The 18,798-nt window shown below is 54.6% G+C and overlaps 5 protein-coding genes across 5 annotated transcripts; 4 read left to right on the top strand and 1 right to left on the bottom strand.

Annotated features, from left to right (window-relative positions):
• Positions 1-135: 135 nt before the first annotated feature.
• TRIREDRAFT_124094 (uncharacterized protein) lies at positions 136-1,476 on the bottom strand (the record flags this gene model as incomplete). The annotated part of the gene is made up of 2 exons (XM_006969498.1): positions 1,286-1,476; positions 136-1,192 (listed from the first exon to the last, which is right to left on the bottom strand). The coding sequence occupies exons 1-2, from the start codon at positions 1,459-1,461 to the stop codon at positions 136-138; spliced, it is 1,233 nt and encodes a 410-aa protein (XP_006969560.1). The 5' UTR covers positions 1,462-1,476.
• Positions 1,477-2,109: 633 nt separating this feature from the next.
• TRIREDRAFT_52521 (uncharacterized protein) lies at positions 2,110-3,723 on the top strand (the record flags this gene model as incomplete). The annotated part of the gene is made up of 2 exons (XM_006969521.1): positions 2,110-2,249; positions 2,287-3,723. The coding sequence occupies 2 exons, from the start codon at positions 2,110-2,112 to the stop codon at positions 3,680-3,682; spliced, it is 1,536 nt and encodes a 511-aa protein (XP_006969583.1). The 3' UTR covers positions 3,683-3,723.
• Positions 3,724-4,416: 693 nt separating this feature from the next.
• On the top strand, positions 4,417-5,686 carry TRIREDRAFT_70266 (uncharacterized protein; the record flags this gene model as incomplete). Its single annotated transcript, XM_006969520.1, has 3 exons — positions 4,417-4,453; positions 4,637-5,312; positions 5,395-5,686. 3 exons carry the CDS (start codon positions 4,417-4,419, stop codon positions 5,684-5,686), a joined length of 1,005 nt encoding a protein of 334 aa, XP_006969582.1.
• A 1,220-nt stretch (positions 5,687-6,906) lies between these two features.
• TRIREDRAFT_124092 (uncharacterized protein) lies at positions 6,907-11,415 on the top strand (the record flags this gene model as incomplete). The annotated part of the gene is made up of 17 exons (XM_006969519.1): positions 6,907-6,947; positions 7,093-7,099; positions 7,303-7,315; positions 7,362-7,454; positions 7,940-8,144; positions 8,674-8,702; positions 8,918-8,961; positions 9,049-9,304; positions 9,479-9,503; positions 9,561-9,570; positions 9,896-9,907; positions 9,941-9,985; positions 10,053-10,129; positions 10,555-10,625; positions 10,847-10,909; positions 10,988-11,148; positions 11,362-11,415. 17 exons carry the CDS (start codon positions 6,907-6,909, stop codon positions 11,413-11,415), a joined length of 1,206 nt encoding a protein of 401 aa, XP_006969581.1.
• Positions 11,416-17,558: 6,143 nt separating this feature from the next.
• On the top strand, positions 17,559-18,569 carry TRIREDRAFT_52520 (uncharacterized protein; the record flags this gene model as incomplete). Its single annotated transcript, XM_006969518.1, has 1 exon — positions 17,559-18,569. A coding segment is annotated over exon 1 (732 nt), but the record flags the coding sequence as incomplete, so codon positions are not given.
• Positions 18,570-18,798: the final 229 nt, after the last annotated feature.

Here is an 18,798-nt window from a genome sequence, read left to right as displayed (position 1 = left end):
CTTGTGAAAAAGGGGCGTTTGGACAAAACCAGAAAAAGAAGAAGAGGAGTACATACAACAGAGCATGCCACTCATTCATAACAAGAAAGATTCCGCTTTCTATGCAACTCAAATCATCACGACACCATTGGAGTGTCAGGTCTTCTTGTCGTTGGCCGCCACTTTCAGCTCGACCCAAACCAGGGTCCCCATCTGAGTGATGTTTGGCCGTTCGATCTTGACCACCTCCAAGCCGGGCGTCGCGGCCACGGCATCTTCGACGATGCCTTCGATGTCCCTGTTCCACCAGCACCCGTACTTTGCAAAGTGCTTTCCCGCGTTCTTGTCCAGCAAGCCATTCACCAGGCCGTAGTAGCCTTTGCCGTGCTCGAGGAGGATTATGCGGCCGGTGCCGGGTCGGACGACGGTTGCGAGGTTGGACAGCACAGCGACCGGGTCGGAGACGGAGCAGAGGCCAAATGTTTGGATGACGGTGTCGTATTTGTCGGTGTGCGCGGGCGGCGGCAGCGGGTGGTGCGCGTCCGAGTTGACGAGGCGGACGTGGCCGTCCAGGAAGGAGAGCTGGCCGCCGGTGTGGTCGGCCATGGACGAGGCCTTGACGACGGGCGCGGAGGAGGCCATGGGCGGGACGGACTTTGCGAGCCGCTTGCGCGAGACGTCAAGCATGTCGACGGAGATGTCGAGCCCCGTGAAGGAGGTGATTCCCTGAGGCACCTTGGGAGGCGGGATGTTGCCGGTGCGGGCGGCCTCGACGGCGGTGCTCAGGGGCTCCCAGTTGTAGTACTCGAGGTTGCGGCCGGAACCCATGGCGAGCTCGAGGACGGCGCCCTTTGCGTGGGCGGCGAGCTTCTTGCGGAGCTTGGTGATGCCCATCCACCACTCGGGGAGGTTGAGCTCCTTGTCGAACTGCTCTGCGTTGTCGCCCGTCAGGGCGGGGGGACGGCCGGTGGGGGTGGCATGTTCGCAGGGATGGGATGATGAGGAGGAGGAGGGGGAGGACGGAGATGACTTGATGGTTGCGACTGTTGTGCCGAAGATGTAGAAGCCTAGGAAGCCAGCGAGGAGGGAGGCGCCTGTTAGAGGGAGCCAAGCACGGCGCCAGATGGTGAGGAGGGTGTCTGCTTTGGGAGGTTCAGGAGGAGGTGGTGGTGGTGGTGATGGTGATGATGGCGAAGAGAAGGGTTTCTGTGTGCTGTTATCGGCGGTTCGCGTCAGTGGGGAGTCATTAGGAGCTCAGAGGCAGAATGAAACAAGGACGGCATATGGAACAGAGAGAGAGACGGACGGTTTATATGATCTCGTCACGCGGGATGGAGGGGGAGGGGTCCCTTTTGCTGGAGGAGTTTTCACAGCTTGGCGCACAGCAGAAGAGCTTGCAAGGCGGCGTTGCAAGGGTGCTGAGAGCGAGAAGAGGTAAGAGCCCGCCACGGCCGTGGCATGGCGGCGGGTTAAGACGTTCATCGAGGAAGCATTGTTGAGGAAAAGGACGGACATCAAGGTTGATCTGTCAAATTTGCTCGAAGGTGGTTAGTAGCTAGTAGTGGAAAGGCGCCATCAGAGGCTATCGAGATATTAAGCATCATGTGGGCTCGAGGGCATTTGACCCGCTGCAGAAGGAGCTGGACAGCAGGTGCATGGGGGGGGTTGCAGGTGGGGCCAGCCCTCGCTATTAGTACCTTAGTATCGGCTATCAAGGTGCCCATCAGATGGCCAGAGCGGGAGACAACCAGCCGAGGTACAGTAGGTGCGGTGATGAAGCAGGATCAATCCTCTATATACAGAACCAGATCATGATATAGCATATCACAGGAGATGACAATGATGCGAGGAAGACGGTGATGATGGCTGGAGGTGGAGGAGTTGCAGCTACACAGCGTCTTGTCAAAGAGCTGTCGGCAACTAAACCACACTAGTAGCATCTCTCCCGTGGCCTTGCATACCCTGCAGCTCATCCCTCCACATCCTGGCTTCTCGGCTCAGCACGTCACGTCATCATTCATCTCAACTGCCCAGGATTGAACAAGCTGGTGACACGATCTCAACGGAGCGGCTGCTCGGCCACGTTACTCTGCAGTCAATCCATCTCGTTCATCGACCTCTTCGGCAACAATGGCGGGCCATGGCGACTTGCAGGAGATGCTGCGCATGCTGACGGCTCGCAAGGCATCCATGATGGCCGCCATGGGCTACATCAAGGCCCTGCAGGCCAAGAACCTCAAAAGGCGAGAATCTGGTGCCACCGACGCTTGGTGACCACGGGCTCCCGTAACTAACCTTTGGGAACAGCATTGACCAGATTGCCGAGGCACCCTTGTCCACTGTAGAGGCAGCCATCAGTGACGCGAAGTTGGCCAAGAGCTTCCACACGGCCTGCAAGTCGCACGGCAAGAAGAGCAACAAGCGCGCGGCCGAGGAGCCCGCTGCCGCAGAGAGGAAGAAGCCCAGGCTGGAGATGCACAAGCGGGACTTGGACTACGATTCCATGCCCCCCGAGGAGCTCGAGGCTTCATTAGCGCTGCCTCTGTGCGAGGACGAGGAGCTGATCAAGGAAACGACGCTGGTCACCAACAGAGCCCCCCTAGTGCTTGCGTTTGCGGTGGAACTGCTGCGCTTCACGATGCCGGAGCAGCCTCCAAGCAGTCGTCTCAGCCTAGCCCAGGCCGTGGTGAGCGCAAATTCGAAATCCAAGGCCATAAGTATAGGCATCGAAAAGGCGCCGGCCGGTGGAGAGACGCCAATACCAACCGGCCAGCCCAAGGTCTCGGTTCTGGGACGGGAGATTCCTGTCCTAAAACGAGGTGGCTATACGTGGTCTGATGAGAGCCAGCAGTCCTCGACCTCTGCAGAGGCGGCAAACTCATCCTCGTCAACGCCAGCATCCACAGCGCCCAACAGTGTGTGGGCAACGAGCAAGACGCTGTCCTCCAAGGGATCTGTCTTCGTCGCGCATGCGGCTTCTATAACGGCGCCGTCTATGCGCTCGGGGCTCATGAAGCTCCTGTTCAACCAATATCCCGAGCTAGAGAAGACGGCGGATCACGTTGCGTGGGCGGTACGCACAAGCTTCGGCGGTTCGTCTCTCGTGCAAGAAGCCTCGTTTGACGATGGCGAAGCAGGCTGCGGCAAGTTCATGCTGGAGCTCCTGCGCGAGTCAAACATCACAAACACAATCGTCGTGCTCGCTCGCTGGTATGGCGGAGTCATGCTGGGGCCTGATCGATGGCGCCTGATGCGCGAATGCCTCAACGACGCCCTTTCGGCCCAAAAGCGGACGTCGACGTTTTCCGGAGAGGCGCTCTGGGGGCTCGACGCCGAGGACAAGAAGCCATCCATGTCCACAATCGGCATGGCCATTCACCGGCCAGAAGGCGCGAGGAACTACCTGTTGAAGAGCTTCGCCTCTGCCGGTACCTCTGACGGTGGCGGGGGCAAGAAGTCGGCGGCTGCGCTGAACGATGAGAAACAAGAGAACCTCGGGAGGCTTCTTGGCGCCCTTCGGCTGCTGTTTGCGAGCTGGGCTGGCGTCTTGGGTCGAGCCGAATTGGACAGGAGGGCGTGGAGTTGGTACGTGGCCGTTCGGCCTGACATCGAGGCGGGGCCCTCTGGTTGGGGAGAGAAGGGGACGTTGAAGCTGTCCAAGATATTGGATCTGAGACGAAAAGAGGGTGTGGTGACAAAGTAATTGACTGGAGGATTTGAGGCTGCTGAGCTGAGCATCTGGATAGCAGGCGATGGCTTCACGATGCGATATGCCCAAGGATAAATAGCAATTATGCAATACATGTACGTACTTATCCGCCTTTTCTCTCAGGAGATCAGGAGAAAAACAACAACAAAAGAAGAGGTTTCTTCAGGTCTTCATCCCCATCGCTTCCATCTCTCTCCCATGTGATTGTAGAGACGCCACATCTGTGCCTGTGGCGGGGCATCTGCGCCAAGCCCGATCAGGTTACGGCCAAGCCCACCAGCTTCTTTTCTGTTGTCAATCCAGGTCCAAAGTAAACACAACAAAAGGGTCCATCTTCTACAACGCAAATCCCCCCCCGAGCTCGTCACCATCAGCCCTGGAGCTGCATCTGCACGATCGGCCCCTCGCCGCTTCTCTACTAACCAAATCAGCAGGTTTCTTCATCTATCTAGAGATCCAGGGCCAGACTCGGCCGGATTTTCTTTCGTCCAGAGAGCCGTGCCTGACCGCGTCTGTGTTTCACCCCACGCGAATTCTCGACCCCTCGCTCCAGGGACCAAAAGGACCGTGTTTCTGCCCTTGACCAACAACAACGACAGACGAGGTCGGAAGGTTAGGGCAGAGACTCCCGCTTGTCATTTATTGATCTCTCCTCTTCTACCTCTACCCTTGGTCGACCTGGCCCAACCCAATCGTTCGTTGCCTGACTCTCAGGTTTACTCGCCGTCATGGAGAACTATCAGAAGCTGGAGAAGGTCGGAGAGGGTACGTTGCTGCTGTCGCTTGCTAACCCTTGCGATATCCCGAATGACATACCACTATTGCTGCATCTATCTTGGCTTCTTTAGCTGGCATGGCTCCTCCAGCTCCCTACCCTACCGTCTCTCCCATGTCTATGACCGCACCCCTAGGCATGACAGCCTGCTAATACATCGACAACTCTCATAGGCACTTACGGCGTGGTGTACAAGGCTCGAGACCTTGCCAATGGTGGACGCATTGTTGCCCTGAAAAAGATCCGACTCGAGGCCGAAGACGAGGGCGTCCCCAGCACCGCCATCCGCGAGATTTCCCTCCTCAAGGAGATGCGAGACCCTCACATCCTTCGACTGCTCAACATTGTCCACTCCGATGGCCACAAGCTATATCTAGTCTTCGAGTTCCTTGACCTCGACTTGAAGAGATACATGGAGGCGCTCCCCGTCAGCGATGGCGGTCGTGGAAAGGCTCTCCCCGAGGGCTCTTCGCTTCGCCTGCAGCACCTTGGACTGGGCGACGCCGTCATCCGCAAGTTCATGATGCACCTGTGCAACGGCATCAAGTACTGCCACTCTCACCGCGTCCTGCACCGAGATCTCAAACCCCAGAACCTACTCATTGACAAAGAGGGAAACTTGAAGCTTGCAGATTTCGGTCTGGCGCGGGCGTTTGGTGTGCCGCTACGAACCTACACGCACGAGGTGGTGACTCTGTGGTACCGAGCTCCTGAGATTCTTCTTGGTGGAAGGCAGTACTCCACCGGCGTCGACATGTGGTCGATTGGGTGCATCTTTGCCGAAATGTGCACCCGCAAGCCCCTTTTCCCGGGCGACTCAGAGATTGACGAAATCTTTCGCATTTTCCGGTGAGAAGGAACCATTCCAGGACTTGTGTCATGCATGTTAGTTCTTTGCATTTGCTAACTGATAGTAATCACCTGGGTGTAGTGCTCTCGGAACCCCGACCGAGGACCTGTGGCCCGGCGTCACGTCCTACCCCGATTTCAAGGCGTCTTTCCCTAAGTGGCAGCGAGATTTCCAGCGCCCTCTCACCCCGAACCTCGACGAGAAGGGCTTGGATCTGCTGGAGATGATGCTTGTCTACGACCCTGCCGGACGAATCTCGGCCAAGCAGGCTTGCAACCATCCGTACTTTGAAGACTACGTTCCCTCCGCGCCGACGACGACGACGCCCGCAGCAGCCCCGACAGCAGCCCGCAGTGCCAGCTACTTCCACTAGATGGGCGGAGTGCCTCCGTACATGTGATGCTCTATCCGATGGCTTCCGAGATGGTGAACGAACGGCTGGTATGGTTTCCACCCCTATCGGTTTCAGGATACCTCGGCATCTTTATCATCACCGAAACGCCATATACTATAAGGGGGTGGTGGAATTAGGCAAACGATATTGTGCTCGACACTATTTTGTCTCGTCATCTCTCAATGGTCGAGGAAGCCGCTCAAGGGGGAGTCCACTTACTTGTGTGCGATGAATATTTGTGAGCCTGCCCATATCTCACTCGTCTCGTTTCGGTATCACTGTTTGATGCCAAGGAGGCGTGGGCATCACAGAGGGGGTAGAGACGGGTAACATGAGAGTGCTGCTCGCATCACGATGCGCTGGATCTGACGAGACGGATTCCTCCGCCGCATATGCCTGCTGATCGGAGGAATACGAGGTTGAGACGGGCTTCTTTGGCCACTATTTTACTGTTTTTTTAATGTTTTTCATGTACAGCATATTCAGGGACACTGCCAGGTTTTATGGAAGGAATGGGTAACAATCAGCATGAGGATAATAGTAGATGACATGAATGATGGAAAATGACTTTAAGGGACTGTCTGATCTGAAAGCTGGTTGTTGAGTTTGTGCTATTGATACCGCCTGCTTGATGCTCGCCACGATTGACGATGGTTCAAGTGCCATCAGAAGCCTCCAAGGAAAGGTAACATTTCAGCTTGAGATGCATGCAGGGAGCAGCCACGGCGCTTCCCTCGGCGGCGTTTCATCAACCGCGAGATGCTACCTCGTACACTTGCTTAGACGCCGTTGCATTGCATCCCTTGGATCGGAACCCCCCCCCTTTTTTTGCTTGTTCCGAGAGGGAGGCTGACAGACGCCCAACTCTACCTAGGTACTCATCCACAAGGTACTTTCAGGGATAATACTACCAAGTACCTTGTCCTTATCTCCCTTGTCTGTTTCAAGAGGAGGGACGTTTTTTAGCATCCAGGGTTGTGTGTGTACAACTTCAGTTCTTTACATGGCTTTGGGCGCTTATTGCGGGTTTGCGCCTAATTGGCCAATCGCGTCGCTGGGTTTCTGGAGCTGTTTATATATTGCGCCCAACAGCGGCGGCGCCTACGGGAGGTGGAGAGAATTGCTGGGAATGATGCGGCATGGAAGGACCTGAAACGGTTCGAAACCCTTGTTTTGTTGCGTTTCTTTGGCTTAGCACTATGAATGGCCCTTTGGGACTTGATTTGAGTACCTACAGGAAGTAAGTAGCATACATGCAGGTATCTGTTTGTGGGCGAGGCTGTGTTGGAAGCTTGGCGGACTGGATGCCGAGGGTTTCGGAGTCGTGAACATGTGAAGAACGGTAACGTTATCTTTCTTGTGAGGATCTGGTATGAGGTGGGCAGCATTTGGGTATGTGTGTGTGTGTGTGACGTTTGACAATTTCAGCTCGATTGGGTTTCTAGAAGAGCTGGGAGGGTGGATTATCACGGCATGGCCGGGGTAGACTGCCTAACGCGGTGCGAGAAGGCGGTTTGTGAGATGGATGTTTACGGTGAGACATGCATAGGGGCTGAGGAGGCTCTAGTACTACTACCACTGCTAACGTGTCCGAGGTTGTGGTAGCATGTATGTAAACACCTAGGTAGATGATACGAAGTTGTGCTGGGTGTAGATGTATGTATGTTGCATGAGGACAAGCCTTTTTGGATTGGTGGCCGCGTGGTGCTCGGTGATGCCACGCCAGGGTTACGGGTTGTGGTCGTTTGTATGTGAGGTACCTTACTAAGGAGCGTGATGATAGGGCGGTGATTTTAGAGAAGTTTCTTTGTTTCCGTCGGGTTACTCAGGTAGTATAGGCATGTGAACGAGCGCGACGAGTTGTGGGTGGACGAACGAGTCCCGGTGGTGCCGAACAAACGAATGCAACCAGCCAAGATGAGGGCTCTGTTTGGATGTTGAGATTGGTTGGACGGTGGGTTGGACGGATTGGACAGCGGCTGTGTTGCGGAATGATGCTGATGCTGCCTTGCGGGTTGCGGCTTGTTGGTGTTGCGTTTGGCCGAGGAGGATTAGGAGAAGTGAGACATTTGGGGACATATACATAGTACGGGTTATACTGCGTGGGTGGTGGTTAACTGCATGGTTGAATGGGAGGACGCAGGTTTGACGACTTGGGAAGCGGTTTGTTTGGCGCTCTGTGCAGGTTAGGTAGACTGAGACGAGGTGTAAGATGCTCAAATCCCTGCCTAGGTACTTGGACATTGTTGTTGAACGATGATGATGATGATGATATTGAGACTGAGATTGATAACAAAATGATGCATGTTTCGTTTCGACTTGGTTTGTCGGTGCAGTACAGCAAAGCCAAGTACTGCCCCTCTCGAAGCGACAAGTCCAAGAACCCGCACATGACACGAGATGCCGCATCCACAGAGACAAAGAGAGCTGCGCCCATGTAGGTTTTTTTTTTTTTTTCTTCCCTCAGTCAATGAGAAGCCCTGCGATGGTCTCCAAACTTACCCCAACGTGCAACAAGAAACCAGAAGAATCTGACATGTGCCACACCATGCTGCCCAACCATGGCGCGAGATTTGCCTGTGTAAATCAAATCATTGGGTGTAGCATTTCCTTTGGGATTGCAGAGGTGGTGGGTTGGGTGGGTGTCTCTGTTTACTGTAACTCCCGGGATCCTTGTGACCTTTGCTCCGGAGCCACTCCGTGACGGCATCATGTAAGGTATGGGGAGGGGAGGGGGGAGCGACTCGTGCGGATGGGTAGAAAGCCTGGCGTCACTTGATGCCGTGCATGAGTTGAGGGGGGGATTGTTGGACAAGTAGTTGTATACGTAGGTACGTACGTTGCCTAGATATTGCTCTCACATTGTTGAATGTCAAAGGAATAGAGGAGATTGCTACATACTTTGTCCCCTCATTAACAACCCCCGTGATCCTTTGGTTAATACTATCACCTACTAACTAACCTAGCAAGCAATATCTCTCCCCCCCCCCAACTTGTGCGTTTGTCACGAGGAATAATACAGTAATGAGCCTCTCCTGCCGCAAACAGCCGGCATTACGGACCGCCAAGAAGGGCTCAAAGAAAAAAAAGGTCGAATTTGCATCAAAGAGGGTCGAAATGCGCAACACTGGCTGTGCACACACGCACCTATTGTATTCATCTAATAAATCTGCCTAGCAAAAAAGAGCCATAACTACTAACATGTAGTAGGTCATCATGATCGCGCAGCAAGGCAGTTTATAGAACCGTATTCGGTAAGAAACCAACGATGCCTTTTCTCATGCTCATTCATCACTTATAGGTGGAACATGGCGTATAAGGTAGGTACCTACCTGGTAAAGGAGCTTGTGACTTTCCTTTGCGAAGGCGAAAATTGCGTGTTCATCCCCAGCCACACTCTCGTCGTGTCGAAAACGTGCCTCGTCAGCCACAGCTTGACATGGGGCTCAGACGAAGTGGGGCTTGCCATGGCTTCCCAAGTTGTTGGGGTTTCAGTACTTGTCCTAAGGTACCCTGGGTACCTTGTCCGCGAGTACCTCGAGATTGAAGTGAACAACTGCAAGAACCAAAGGAAGACCGAGGGAGTGGTGTGTCAATGTGTGTGTGTGGCTTTTTCGCGTTGCATTGGGCTTCAGTTCAGTGGCGCCAACGAGAAAAAGCGTGCAGGGTGCGCCATCTGGATTCAGGCGGCACGGGGCCAATCAGGACGTGATTCAGCAAAGGGCAGGGAAGAAAGTTGAGATCTCGCTTTTTCTTTTTCCTGCTGTCAAGGGTGTGAAAAGGACAGGGGTCTAGAGTATGTACGGGATCATCAAGTATTGCTAGTACTAGTACTATACTCCAAGGACTACAGTATCTACATAGTAGGTATGTTCAGTATGGTGCAATAGGAGGAGGGACTTTATCCACAAAGAGAGATTGGCGATGCTGCCCCTTGAGCAGTTTATTTTCCATCAACGGGCACAACAAAGAAGCAGAAGCAGATTCGAGGTCTACCTACCTAGGTACCTTATTGATAGAGGAAATGCATAGGTAGGTAGGTAGATGAGGTAATTGCCCAACATGGATATTTTACCCACTTCAACACGCTGGTCAATAAGAGCTGCATCAATCAATCGGCAAAAAGAAAGGTCCCTCTTCTTCTTTCCTCTCTGGGAACGATGCATGTAGTATTGTACAAGTATGTAGGTAGTACTTGTTGTATGTAGATAGCAGTGGCGGTGAAAGAAATAGAAGACGCAGAAGAAGCAAGAAAACGTTCGCATCGTCATACTACCAGTATGTACTATGCACAGCTACCCAGAGATGTATGTACAAGCATTGACAACGAAGCATGCGTCAACAGGGCACTCTGGCAATGCATGCTTGCCTTACTACTACCACTTGCCCATCTCAACATGACTTGCGCAAGAGACAGTTCGGGTGAGCATCTCGGCCATGCTCCGTCTCTAGGGAGAGCCATTGGCCACACAACCTTGATAACACAAGTTAGCAAAGGATCACCGTTTGTAGGAGTCAGAGATGGTGGCCATACCCAAGGCCAAGGTATCACCTACCAGTCACATGCTGCGGAACGGCCACCACCACTGCCCGCCTCGTCGATGTCCCTGGCAAAGGGAGAGCCAATGGCTCACTCGATTCGAACCGCATCGCCCGGATTGTGCATCTCCTATATTATCTCACGAGTACGAGATAATATGACTGGCAGCCTCCCTCGCCTTTCGCCTTTGTAGACATGGCGGTCCGCGGTGGTGCTTTGGTGTAGTAGTAGCACGAACAAAGAGCACTTGGTCACCATCTTTGCTTAGCCGTACCTATGCACTTGCTATTACTGCCCATGGTTTTAGTAAAGGTACTGTCGAATCGTCCCATCTCGGAAAGGACCCGGCTATACCAACATACCACATCAGATACCTAGGTATGCACATGCAACGACACGGCAAACAATTGGCACGGCTTGGAATGGTCCCATCTTCAGCAGTCAGGGATGATTCTGTCTCTCTTTCTCTACCCGACGTCGACCGGGGCCTCTTCCCTTGCCCGACAACCCCACGCTTGATATCTTTCTCGCCACGCTTTTTGATGCGTTGTCTTTCTCTCGTTGACCCGCTCGGGTAATACGTACCGAAGCAAATCCAGCCGGCATAGGAGACAGGGGGGGTGTTATGTATATCGCTGCAAGTGTCATTCACGAATATTACTGTACGTCCCATGGAACAAAATTGAAGACGATATTCATACCTAAATGTAACACATAGCTGTCATGGACCAATTTGTCAGACTGTATGCAAACGGATGAAGAAGGCCAACAGAAGAAAAAGAAGCAGCGAGAATTGGAGCTTGGGGCAATCTATTCTCGGGAGACACAGCAGCAGAGCAAACGCAGGCAATTCTGCTTCCCGCGGGAACCACCACCTCCCTTCACCTACTTTTTCGACAGGGTGGGACATTGTGGATCGAAGACGACATGTACAACAGCAGAGAGACAGAGAGAGAGAGAGACAGAGAGAGAGAGAGAGAGAGAGAGAGAGAGAGAGAGAGAGAGAGAGAGAGAGAGAGAGAGAGGACGGGATCCTTCTGCATGCTGCAAATGCATGTATGTACTACTCATTTCTGAACCCTGGGCGAACTCGTGGCATTGCATGAATCGGAAGGGGGACCATGATGATGACGATGACGATGACGATGATGGTGATGATGATGTGTAAACAGGAAACGAAAAAAAGAACTACCTACTCTGATAAGTGTTTCTCCTCCTTGGGTTGGAAGTGATTGGCCCCGTCCATTGCATGCATTGACTGGCTGGCTGTTGGCTTCTCGATGGAGAATAGGCATTAACAACGACATGCAAGAGGTCGAGTTGCTCAATGGGGGAGGGTCTTTGGGCTTCGAGCGAGAGAAACCGGCCTACATGTAAGGTATGTACGAGGTATGGCGGCTCGGGCGCCCATCAAACGCGGAGAGGCCACATGCCGCCTTTGATTGGTGTCCTGAACAACGAAAAGCAAAAGGGCAAAGGGCCTGAACATCGGGTACTTGGGAGAGAAGTACCATGGTTAGCTACAGCAGCTCCCTACTTTTACGGAAATGATCTATTATTTGACGGCTGATTAGTTCGTTGATTGTGCCGCAATCAGAGCTGCTGCTGCTGCTGCTGCTGTTGTTGTTGTTGGTCGGAACGCTGGGCGGACCGGACCTGCATCGATATTGTAGGCAAGGTAATAATGGATAGGTGCGTCCGTTTTCACGCCCCGTCTATCGGCGCCAAAGTTTATACGACAAAGGAGGATCCGCGGGCGGGCAATCTGCTGCTATTCGATCCGTGCTTTGACCCAAAATGCGGAGAAGAACCGACTTTGGCTTGGGCTCCAAACTACTACTAGTAGCGAGAAGCACCGCTCGGGATACTAGATAGGTGGTTGGTGCACATGTGATTCTTTGGTGGAGGGTGCTCCTGAATCGCGGCATTGGGGAGGAAAGACTTGTGGCGTTGGGCTACATAGGATAAGAGAGGCACATAAGCGGCATCTTGGGCAAACGCGGGTTTGATGGCGTGGAGGATGGTGCCGTAGTTGGGAGAGGCTTGCAGGCTTGCAAGAGTCAGGGGATTTCTACTCGTATGTGACTGGTATAGGTATCTTGATATCCCGGGTCGCAGGGCAGGGGAGCAAAGGTCGATAGGGCCAAGTTGCGGTAGATGAGCAGGAAGCGAGGGCTGACCATTGAGTCTTGAAGCTCAGCTGCAGAGGATAGAGCTTGGAAAACATCCATGCTAGAGGCTGGATGGTGATGGCTTTGTCCCTCGTAGCGGTAGATTACCCTAAACAATCAACTATGATAGTATACATACGAGTGCAAGGGAAGGCTGAGAAAAAGCAAGGAGGGCGAGCACTATCGCATTCCCCATTAACCACTAGACTCGGCCCTTGTCTGCACGCGAATCGGATCTAGCAGGGAGCTGTGAGGGCGCCCTGGAATGAAGTGCTGAAAGTATCACCGTTGCAGTCACGGAAGGGGTTCCCAGGTAGTCTCCTTCGAGCTGGCACGTCGTGATATTACAGTATATGGCCGAGTTCGGTAGTGCTTATTGTCACCAGAGCAGGCCGTAAATGGGACCCAAGAGACGCATCATATTATCCGCTTGCCCAACATGTGCCGTGCTAGTAACGCCATCCATTTCGGACGAAACAGGTTCAAGAAACAAAGGGAGACGAGGAGAAAAGAAAAAAAAAAAAAGGTACCGGGCCGGAAACAAGTAGAAAGCTAGACGCCACGTCGACGGCTGGGGATCGGAAACCCCATGCGGATATCACAAAGTTTGAACGTGCGTCTTACTCGCGGGAAGTTTATACCGTCTTGGAGGTTTACTAGCAGGATGGGCGAGAGAGGAGGGGAGACGGATGCTACCACTAGATGGTGATATCGATGTAGGACTGTCTTGCAGGAGGCATCTTGAATGATACTACTACCAGTATCTGTATCAGAGGGCAAAGCGGAGACAAATTGAATGATTGAGTCTGGGGAAAGTCGACAGAGGGCGAGAAACGACAGGCAGAATGTCTGGCATTAGGGCTGTCTGTCTAATCAGCTGCGCTCAGATTGATGTTTCGCATCCTGAGGTTCAGGGCAGAAGGGATGCGGGCCGCACTGCATCAATGCAATCAAAATCCCTTTCAGAAATTCCACGTCTTGAGGAATTATACTTTTCTTGCCCCTGCATTGGAGCGGCTCGTTGGATCGAGATGGTGGGTGGGCTGACTGATGCCTGTGCGAGGAAGGCCAAAAGCATCCATGATATGAAATGAGAAGATACAGGCAACTTGAAGCCAAAAATTAATGCCCGGGTTGGCATCGTTGGTGCCCGCGCGGCCGCAGTGTGGCTTTCCGTCACAGGGATACGGATAGAATAGGGATGTGATTGCTAGGAGATGCTAAACTGCTCATACTGCTCGAATCACTCGGTCCCCTTTGTGCAGGTCATGTCATCAAGTCTTCATGTCGACTACCTAGTGTCAACTGTATCACCACCTGAATGTCTCATGTGCATTTGCCATCTCCCTTGCTTTCTTTTGTTCATGCCAACTGGCCTTGATTGACTGATCCCTTCTGACACTTTACATCTGACTTGCCTCTCTGGGCAGCCGAGGCGTGCAGCTGAAAGGCGCCTTGGCGGCAGCTATTGGCCAGTGCGTCGGCCAGCGCATCAAGGCCTGACAGCAAATCATCTGCCCAAAGACAAGCAAGGGCGAGATAAGGCGAGCAGGTATCATCTCACGTGTCTGTGGACTCGCCCAGGATGAAAGGAATACACAGACCAACCCGAGACGTCACGGGCAAGACGAACACACACGGAAGGCGAGACAACAGCCTGTGTTGTAGGAGTACCTAAGTAGTACTTGCTTCCGTCTTTCTTAGGTGACCTGAGATGCTCCATCCAAAAGCGCCGGGGCCGCGGTTCGTTTTCGTTTGCCTGCTGATCCAGCTTCTCGTGCTTTGTCCTTCGTATCCGCCTCAGCGCCGCAGGCTGCCGCTGGCCTCGAGCCCGACGATTGGCCAGGCGCCGTCCCCGGAACGAGGTTGGGAGCGAGCCGCGGGCCGCCATTGGCCACGGCTCTCGATGCCAAATCGCCAATCGCCAGTCCCCAAGGCCAAGGTCCCAGGGCGGACAGGTCCCCATGCTGAGTGTTTCGAGGGGAGTGGAGCCTCTATAGATGAAGAGATGCGGAGAGCCACGGGTTTTGGAATTTGGGAGCCGGTTTCAGAAGCACGGCGTCGTGAGCCAATGAGGCCGCGCCTAGAGGCAATCAGCGGCAAAGCTCACAGTAGTAGTAGTAGCAGATGGACGCCTGTTGCCTCTCTCTCTCTCTCCTAGCTCTGCAGCTCTTCATCTCGTTGCTTGCTTGCGTTTCCAGTAGGGCTGTGGCAGGGAGATGAGGCCAGGGGCTGGCGGCCAGTCAATGGCGCGGGCGGCGTGTGTGGAATAGGCGCCGAGGTTGTTGCCCTTGATGCTGTGCTCTCGGATGCCCTGCCGGGGGTGTTTTGCAGCAGATGGCCATGGGCGGCTGTTGCATGTTGCCTGTTGCCTGTTGTTGCTGCTGCTGCTGCTGCTGCTGTTGCTATTGCTGGCTGTTGCAGGTCCGAATCAGCGGTTTGAATGACGAGGATTGGCGTTGGGTAACAGCAGAGCTCCCAAGGATACGGGATGCGCAGCTGGATCAGCGGTAAGAGATTTCGAGAGGCCTGGCGTCTTCTATTTTGGACGCCTTGCCGCGTGGGTTTGTTTCATCCAGCTCGCCGTGACTGCAAGGTGAACGTCGTCGGTCATTGTGCTATCCTTTTGCCATCCTTTGGCCATCTGGTGATAAATGCTCCGTATCGTCGTCCTTGGTTCCTTCCCGATCTCGTTCTTTCCCCCATCTCCATCGTCGTCTAATCTAATCTCTTTCTCTCTCTATCTCTTTCCTTTTCTTCTCGTTTCCTTGTCTCTCTAGTTTTTTTTTTCTCTCTCTCTCTCTCTTCTTCTCTCTCTTCCCTTTCATTCCCTCTCTGTCTTGTGCATCTCACACCATCCTTTGGCCTGGCTCGCCCTCTTTTTCTTGCCCTTTCGTGCCTTATCGATCCACTGGAACGCTGCAGCGCAGTCATCACAGCCTCTAATCGACGACAAAGGGAGACAATCTGCCCATCAGTCCTTGAATCAGCGTCACAGCATACCACCGCGTGGTAGCCACTCGACCTGTCCTCTCACTCGCTCGCCCATCACTCTATTCCTCGCCCCCTTCAGATCGACCGCTGGACGGCCAACCCCCCTTCTGACCATCACTCGACGCTTTGGACCCTGCATCTGCATTTACTGTACACCTGCCTGGCTGCATCACTAATTCCGGTAGCGCCTCTTCCTGCATTTTCGGACTCCCTCTCCCGCAAGCCCAATATATCTGCTATTGGATTCCAATCTGATCCCACAAAGGGCAGACCAATTACTTGTCACCACGCAAGGACGCCATTGGAAAGAAAAAGGTTGCATGATTTATATCATCTGCCTTGCCCGCCCTACATCGCATCTCTGAATACTTGGCATCGCATCACTCGACCCAGTTCCCCATCATCTGCCGACCAGGTCTTTGACTTGCAGCCTCTCCTCTTCTCACCGCATTCGCTTGTTGCCCAAGAGCATCACCGAATCCCGGCCCAATAGGCTCAGCAGCAGCTGATTGACCTGAGAAAAAGGAAGGACGTGAAAATCCTTTCTGACCCTTGACGCCACGTCTCAATCGGCCGACAGCTTTAGAGGCCAGCCGGCTAGACACGTCGCCCAAATCCAACCGCCTCGTCCAGGCCCAACCCAACGAAACAATTCGCCCCTCTTTCCGCTGGATCGGACGGCGCCACGTTGGCACATCGCGGAGGGCACATCGAGCCATCCAATCCAATAGGCCGGTACCAAGGTGCTGTAGCACGACATCGTGGCCTCGGAACCCACGAACCGGGCAGGATAGCAAGACTCGACTTGTTTGCTTTTTAAGGCGTTGCGCTCACTGCTGCTTCTTGCTTTCGGTTGTGCGCTTTAATCGTCTCTTGCTGCCCTCGTTAGTTGTACGACGACTACAAACAACACGGCTTGCTGTCTTGGTCATCCCTTAGACACGGGCTCATTGCTCCCAAATTGGCGACTCTGAAGATTCCATTGCCAAATCGATACGACACGCTACTTGGCCGTCAGGTATTGACTCAGCCATCATCTCCTCGTCTTCTGTCTCTCCTCGTCCTCTCGTCATCAACAGGCATCATCAGTCAGCCTGTTTCTTCCGCCGCAACCGGCCTCTGCTCTGCAGGAAACCCATATCCTGCTCTATTCATACCGACACAGCCATCGACATCCCGATCCTTCGCCACCGTCCGCCCGCGACACCGAACGCTGCCGCTGCCCCGAGAAGCCTCTCTTGACACCTCCGGGCCCAGCGCAACTCTAAACGAGCCCTGCTGAGAATCCCTGTCGGCCTGGCCGCTACCGCCCCGCCCAGCGTCTGCCAGCAAGAAACTCGCAGTTCTTTGACGGCCTCGCACCCGGACAAGCTCCAAGGTACCGCCACCCTCACCGCGCGTACAATTGCATACGCTCTCCAGTACCGGCACCCTTTGTACCTCGTCCCCAGCCACCAGACGCCAGCTGCGTGCTCAGGCTCAGGAACCTCATCGGGTACGAAGCAGCGCCGTACTGTACATACCAGTCTCCATCCGAACTGTTGTCTCTGACCGCCCCAAGGCCCGCCACGTCGACTGCAGCTCAGTACATTAATCGCCGTACCTCGCTGGTCGTGCCACGCCGTCGTTGGCTGTCTGCCGGTACATCGCATCCCGGTATCCCCTCCTCACGGCCCTGCCCCCCCTGCTCTCTGGACCGCGGCCCCCCTGTGCCCTCCATCGCCAACCCCTGCAGCCCGCAGCCATCCCCGCCGGCACACCACAGCAGCCCTCCACAGGCCCTCGAGCGACCCTCCGGCGACCCTCAGCGCCCCTCCACAGGCGGCCAAGACCCTGCCATCCCTCCCTGTGGCGCATCGCTAGCGCCTGGACCGCCAGCTGGTGTTCTTGTGCGAGTACACCCTTCCGGACGTGTACTTTGCCTGCACGTATACAGCCTCGTGTACAGGTCACTGGTCCGACTAAATAAGGGCCACATGCACACGTCCTCTCGTGTCTGACTTGACTGCGATAACTTGCTTTTTTATCAACGTTTGCCATCCCTTCTCCTCCTCATCCTCTCTTCCTTCGTCCATCTCGTCCTCCTTGCAACCCTCTCCCAGACCTCGTCCTTATTCTCCCTTCTCCTCTCTCGTGCCGTTTTTGTCTTTGGCCTGCATCCTCGGCTCAGCACTTGCCTCTCCCTCCATTGTTGCTTTCCGTGTTGGGATCGTTTTGTCTTTATATATCGCCGCTCTCGTCTTCCATCACCGTCTTTGCTTGTCTCGGTCCTTGTCTCCGGTCCTAGCTGTGCACTTTTCGCTCTTTCTATCCATTTCGACAGAGCCTTTCTCTTCAGCTGCATCCATCTGGACCGACACACCGCCGATCCGACTTACACCTCCCGACTTACACCACCACACCACCACCACACATCATCATCACCATGGCATCAAGATCATTCCTCTCCATGGACGACCTCAACAAGGCTGCTCTCGAGCAGTTCGTCTATCAGCCCGTCAGCCGTGACATGATTGCCTACCTGGCCAATGCTGCCCACAGCGTCATTGCCTGCGACTCGACGCTGATGCCGCCGCCGGCTCGGGAAGCCAAGAACCACAGCCAGGACCGACCTCCCACTCCGCCTCGCAGCCCCGAACCCCGGGCCGTCTGCAGCACCGACGATGCCCTGCCCACGCTGGAAGAGTTCATCACCCAGCTGGTCGTCTCGTCCAATGTCCAGGTGCCCACTCTCATGTCGACGCTGGTCTACCTCAACCGCCTCAAGGCCAAGCTGCAGCCCATGGCCCGCGGCCTGCGATGCACCACCCACCGCATCTTCCTGGCCGCCCTGATCCTCTCGGCCAAGTACCTCAACGACAGCTCGCCCAAGAACAAGCACTGGGCCAACTACACCCACATGAACACGGACTACTACAGCTTCGGCTTCACCCGCACCGAGGTCAACCTGATGGAGAAGCAGCTGCTGTTCCTGCTCGAGTGGGAGCTGCGCATCACCGAGCACGACCTGTACCGCGAGCTCGACTTCTTCCTGGAGCCTGTGCGCATCAAGATTGCCGAGAGGCACGCGCGCAAGATGCGCCACCGCGAGGAGAAGAAGCGCCAGCAGGAGATGTACGCCGCCGCCGCTCGGTATCCCAGCCCGGTCTCCATCCGGAGCTCCCGATCTCGCCATGCTAGCCCTGAGCACTACCGCACCCACAGCAGCAGCGGCTCCAGTCACGGCTCCATCACCCCTCCCAGCCTGGTCTACAGCTCCGCCAGCTCCTACGCCTCGTCCATCGCCTCGAGCAGACAGCAGTCGCCGTCTCCGTACATGTACGGTGCCAGCCAGGGCAGCCTGTATGACTCGCCCGTCGTGGTCATGGACCGAGACGAGGCTAAGG

The sequence above is a fragment of the Trichoderma reesei genome, assembly GCF_000167675.1.
Source record: "Trichoderma reesei QM6a unplaced genomic scaffold TRIREscaffold_34, whole genome shotgun sequence".
NCBI classification, from domain to species: Eukaryota; Fungi; Ascomycota; class Sordariomycetes; order Hypocreales; family Hypocreaceae; genus Trichoderma; species Trichoderma reesei.
Note: the sequence above shows the minus strand (reverse complement) of the source record. Positions and strands in the feature narration are given on the sequence as shown.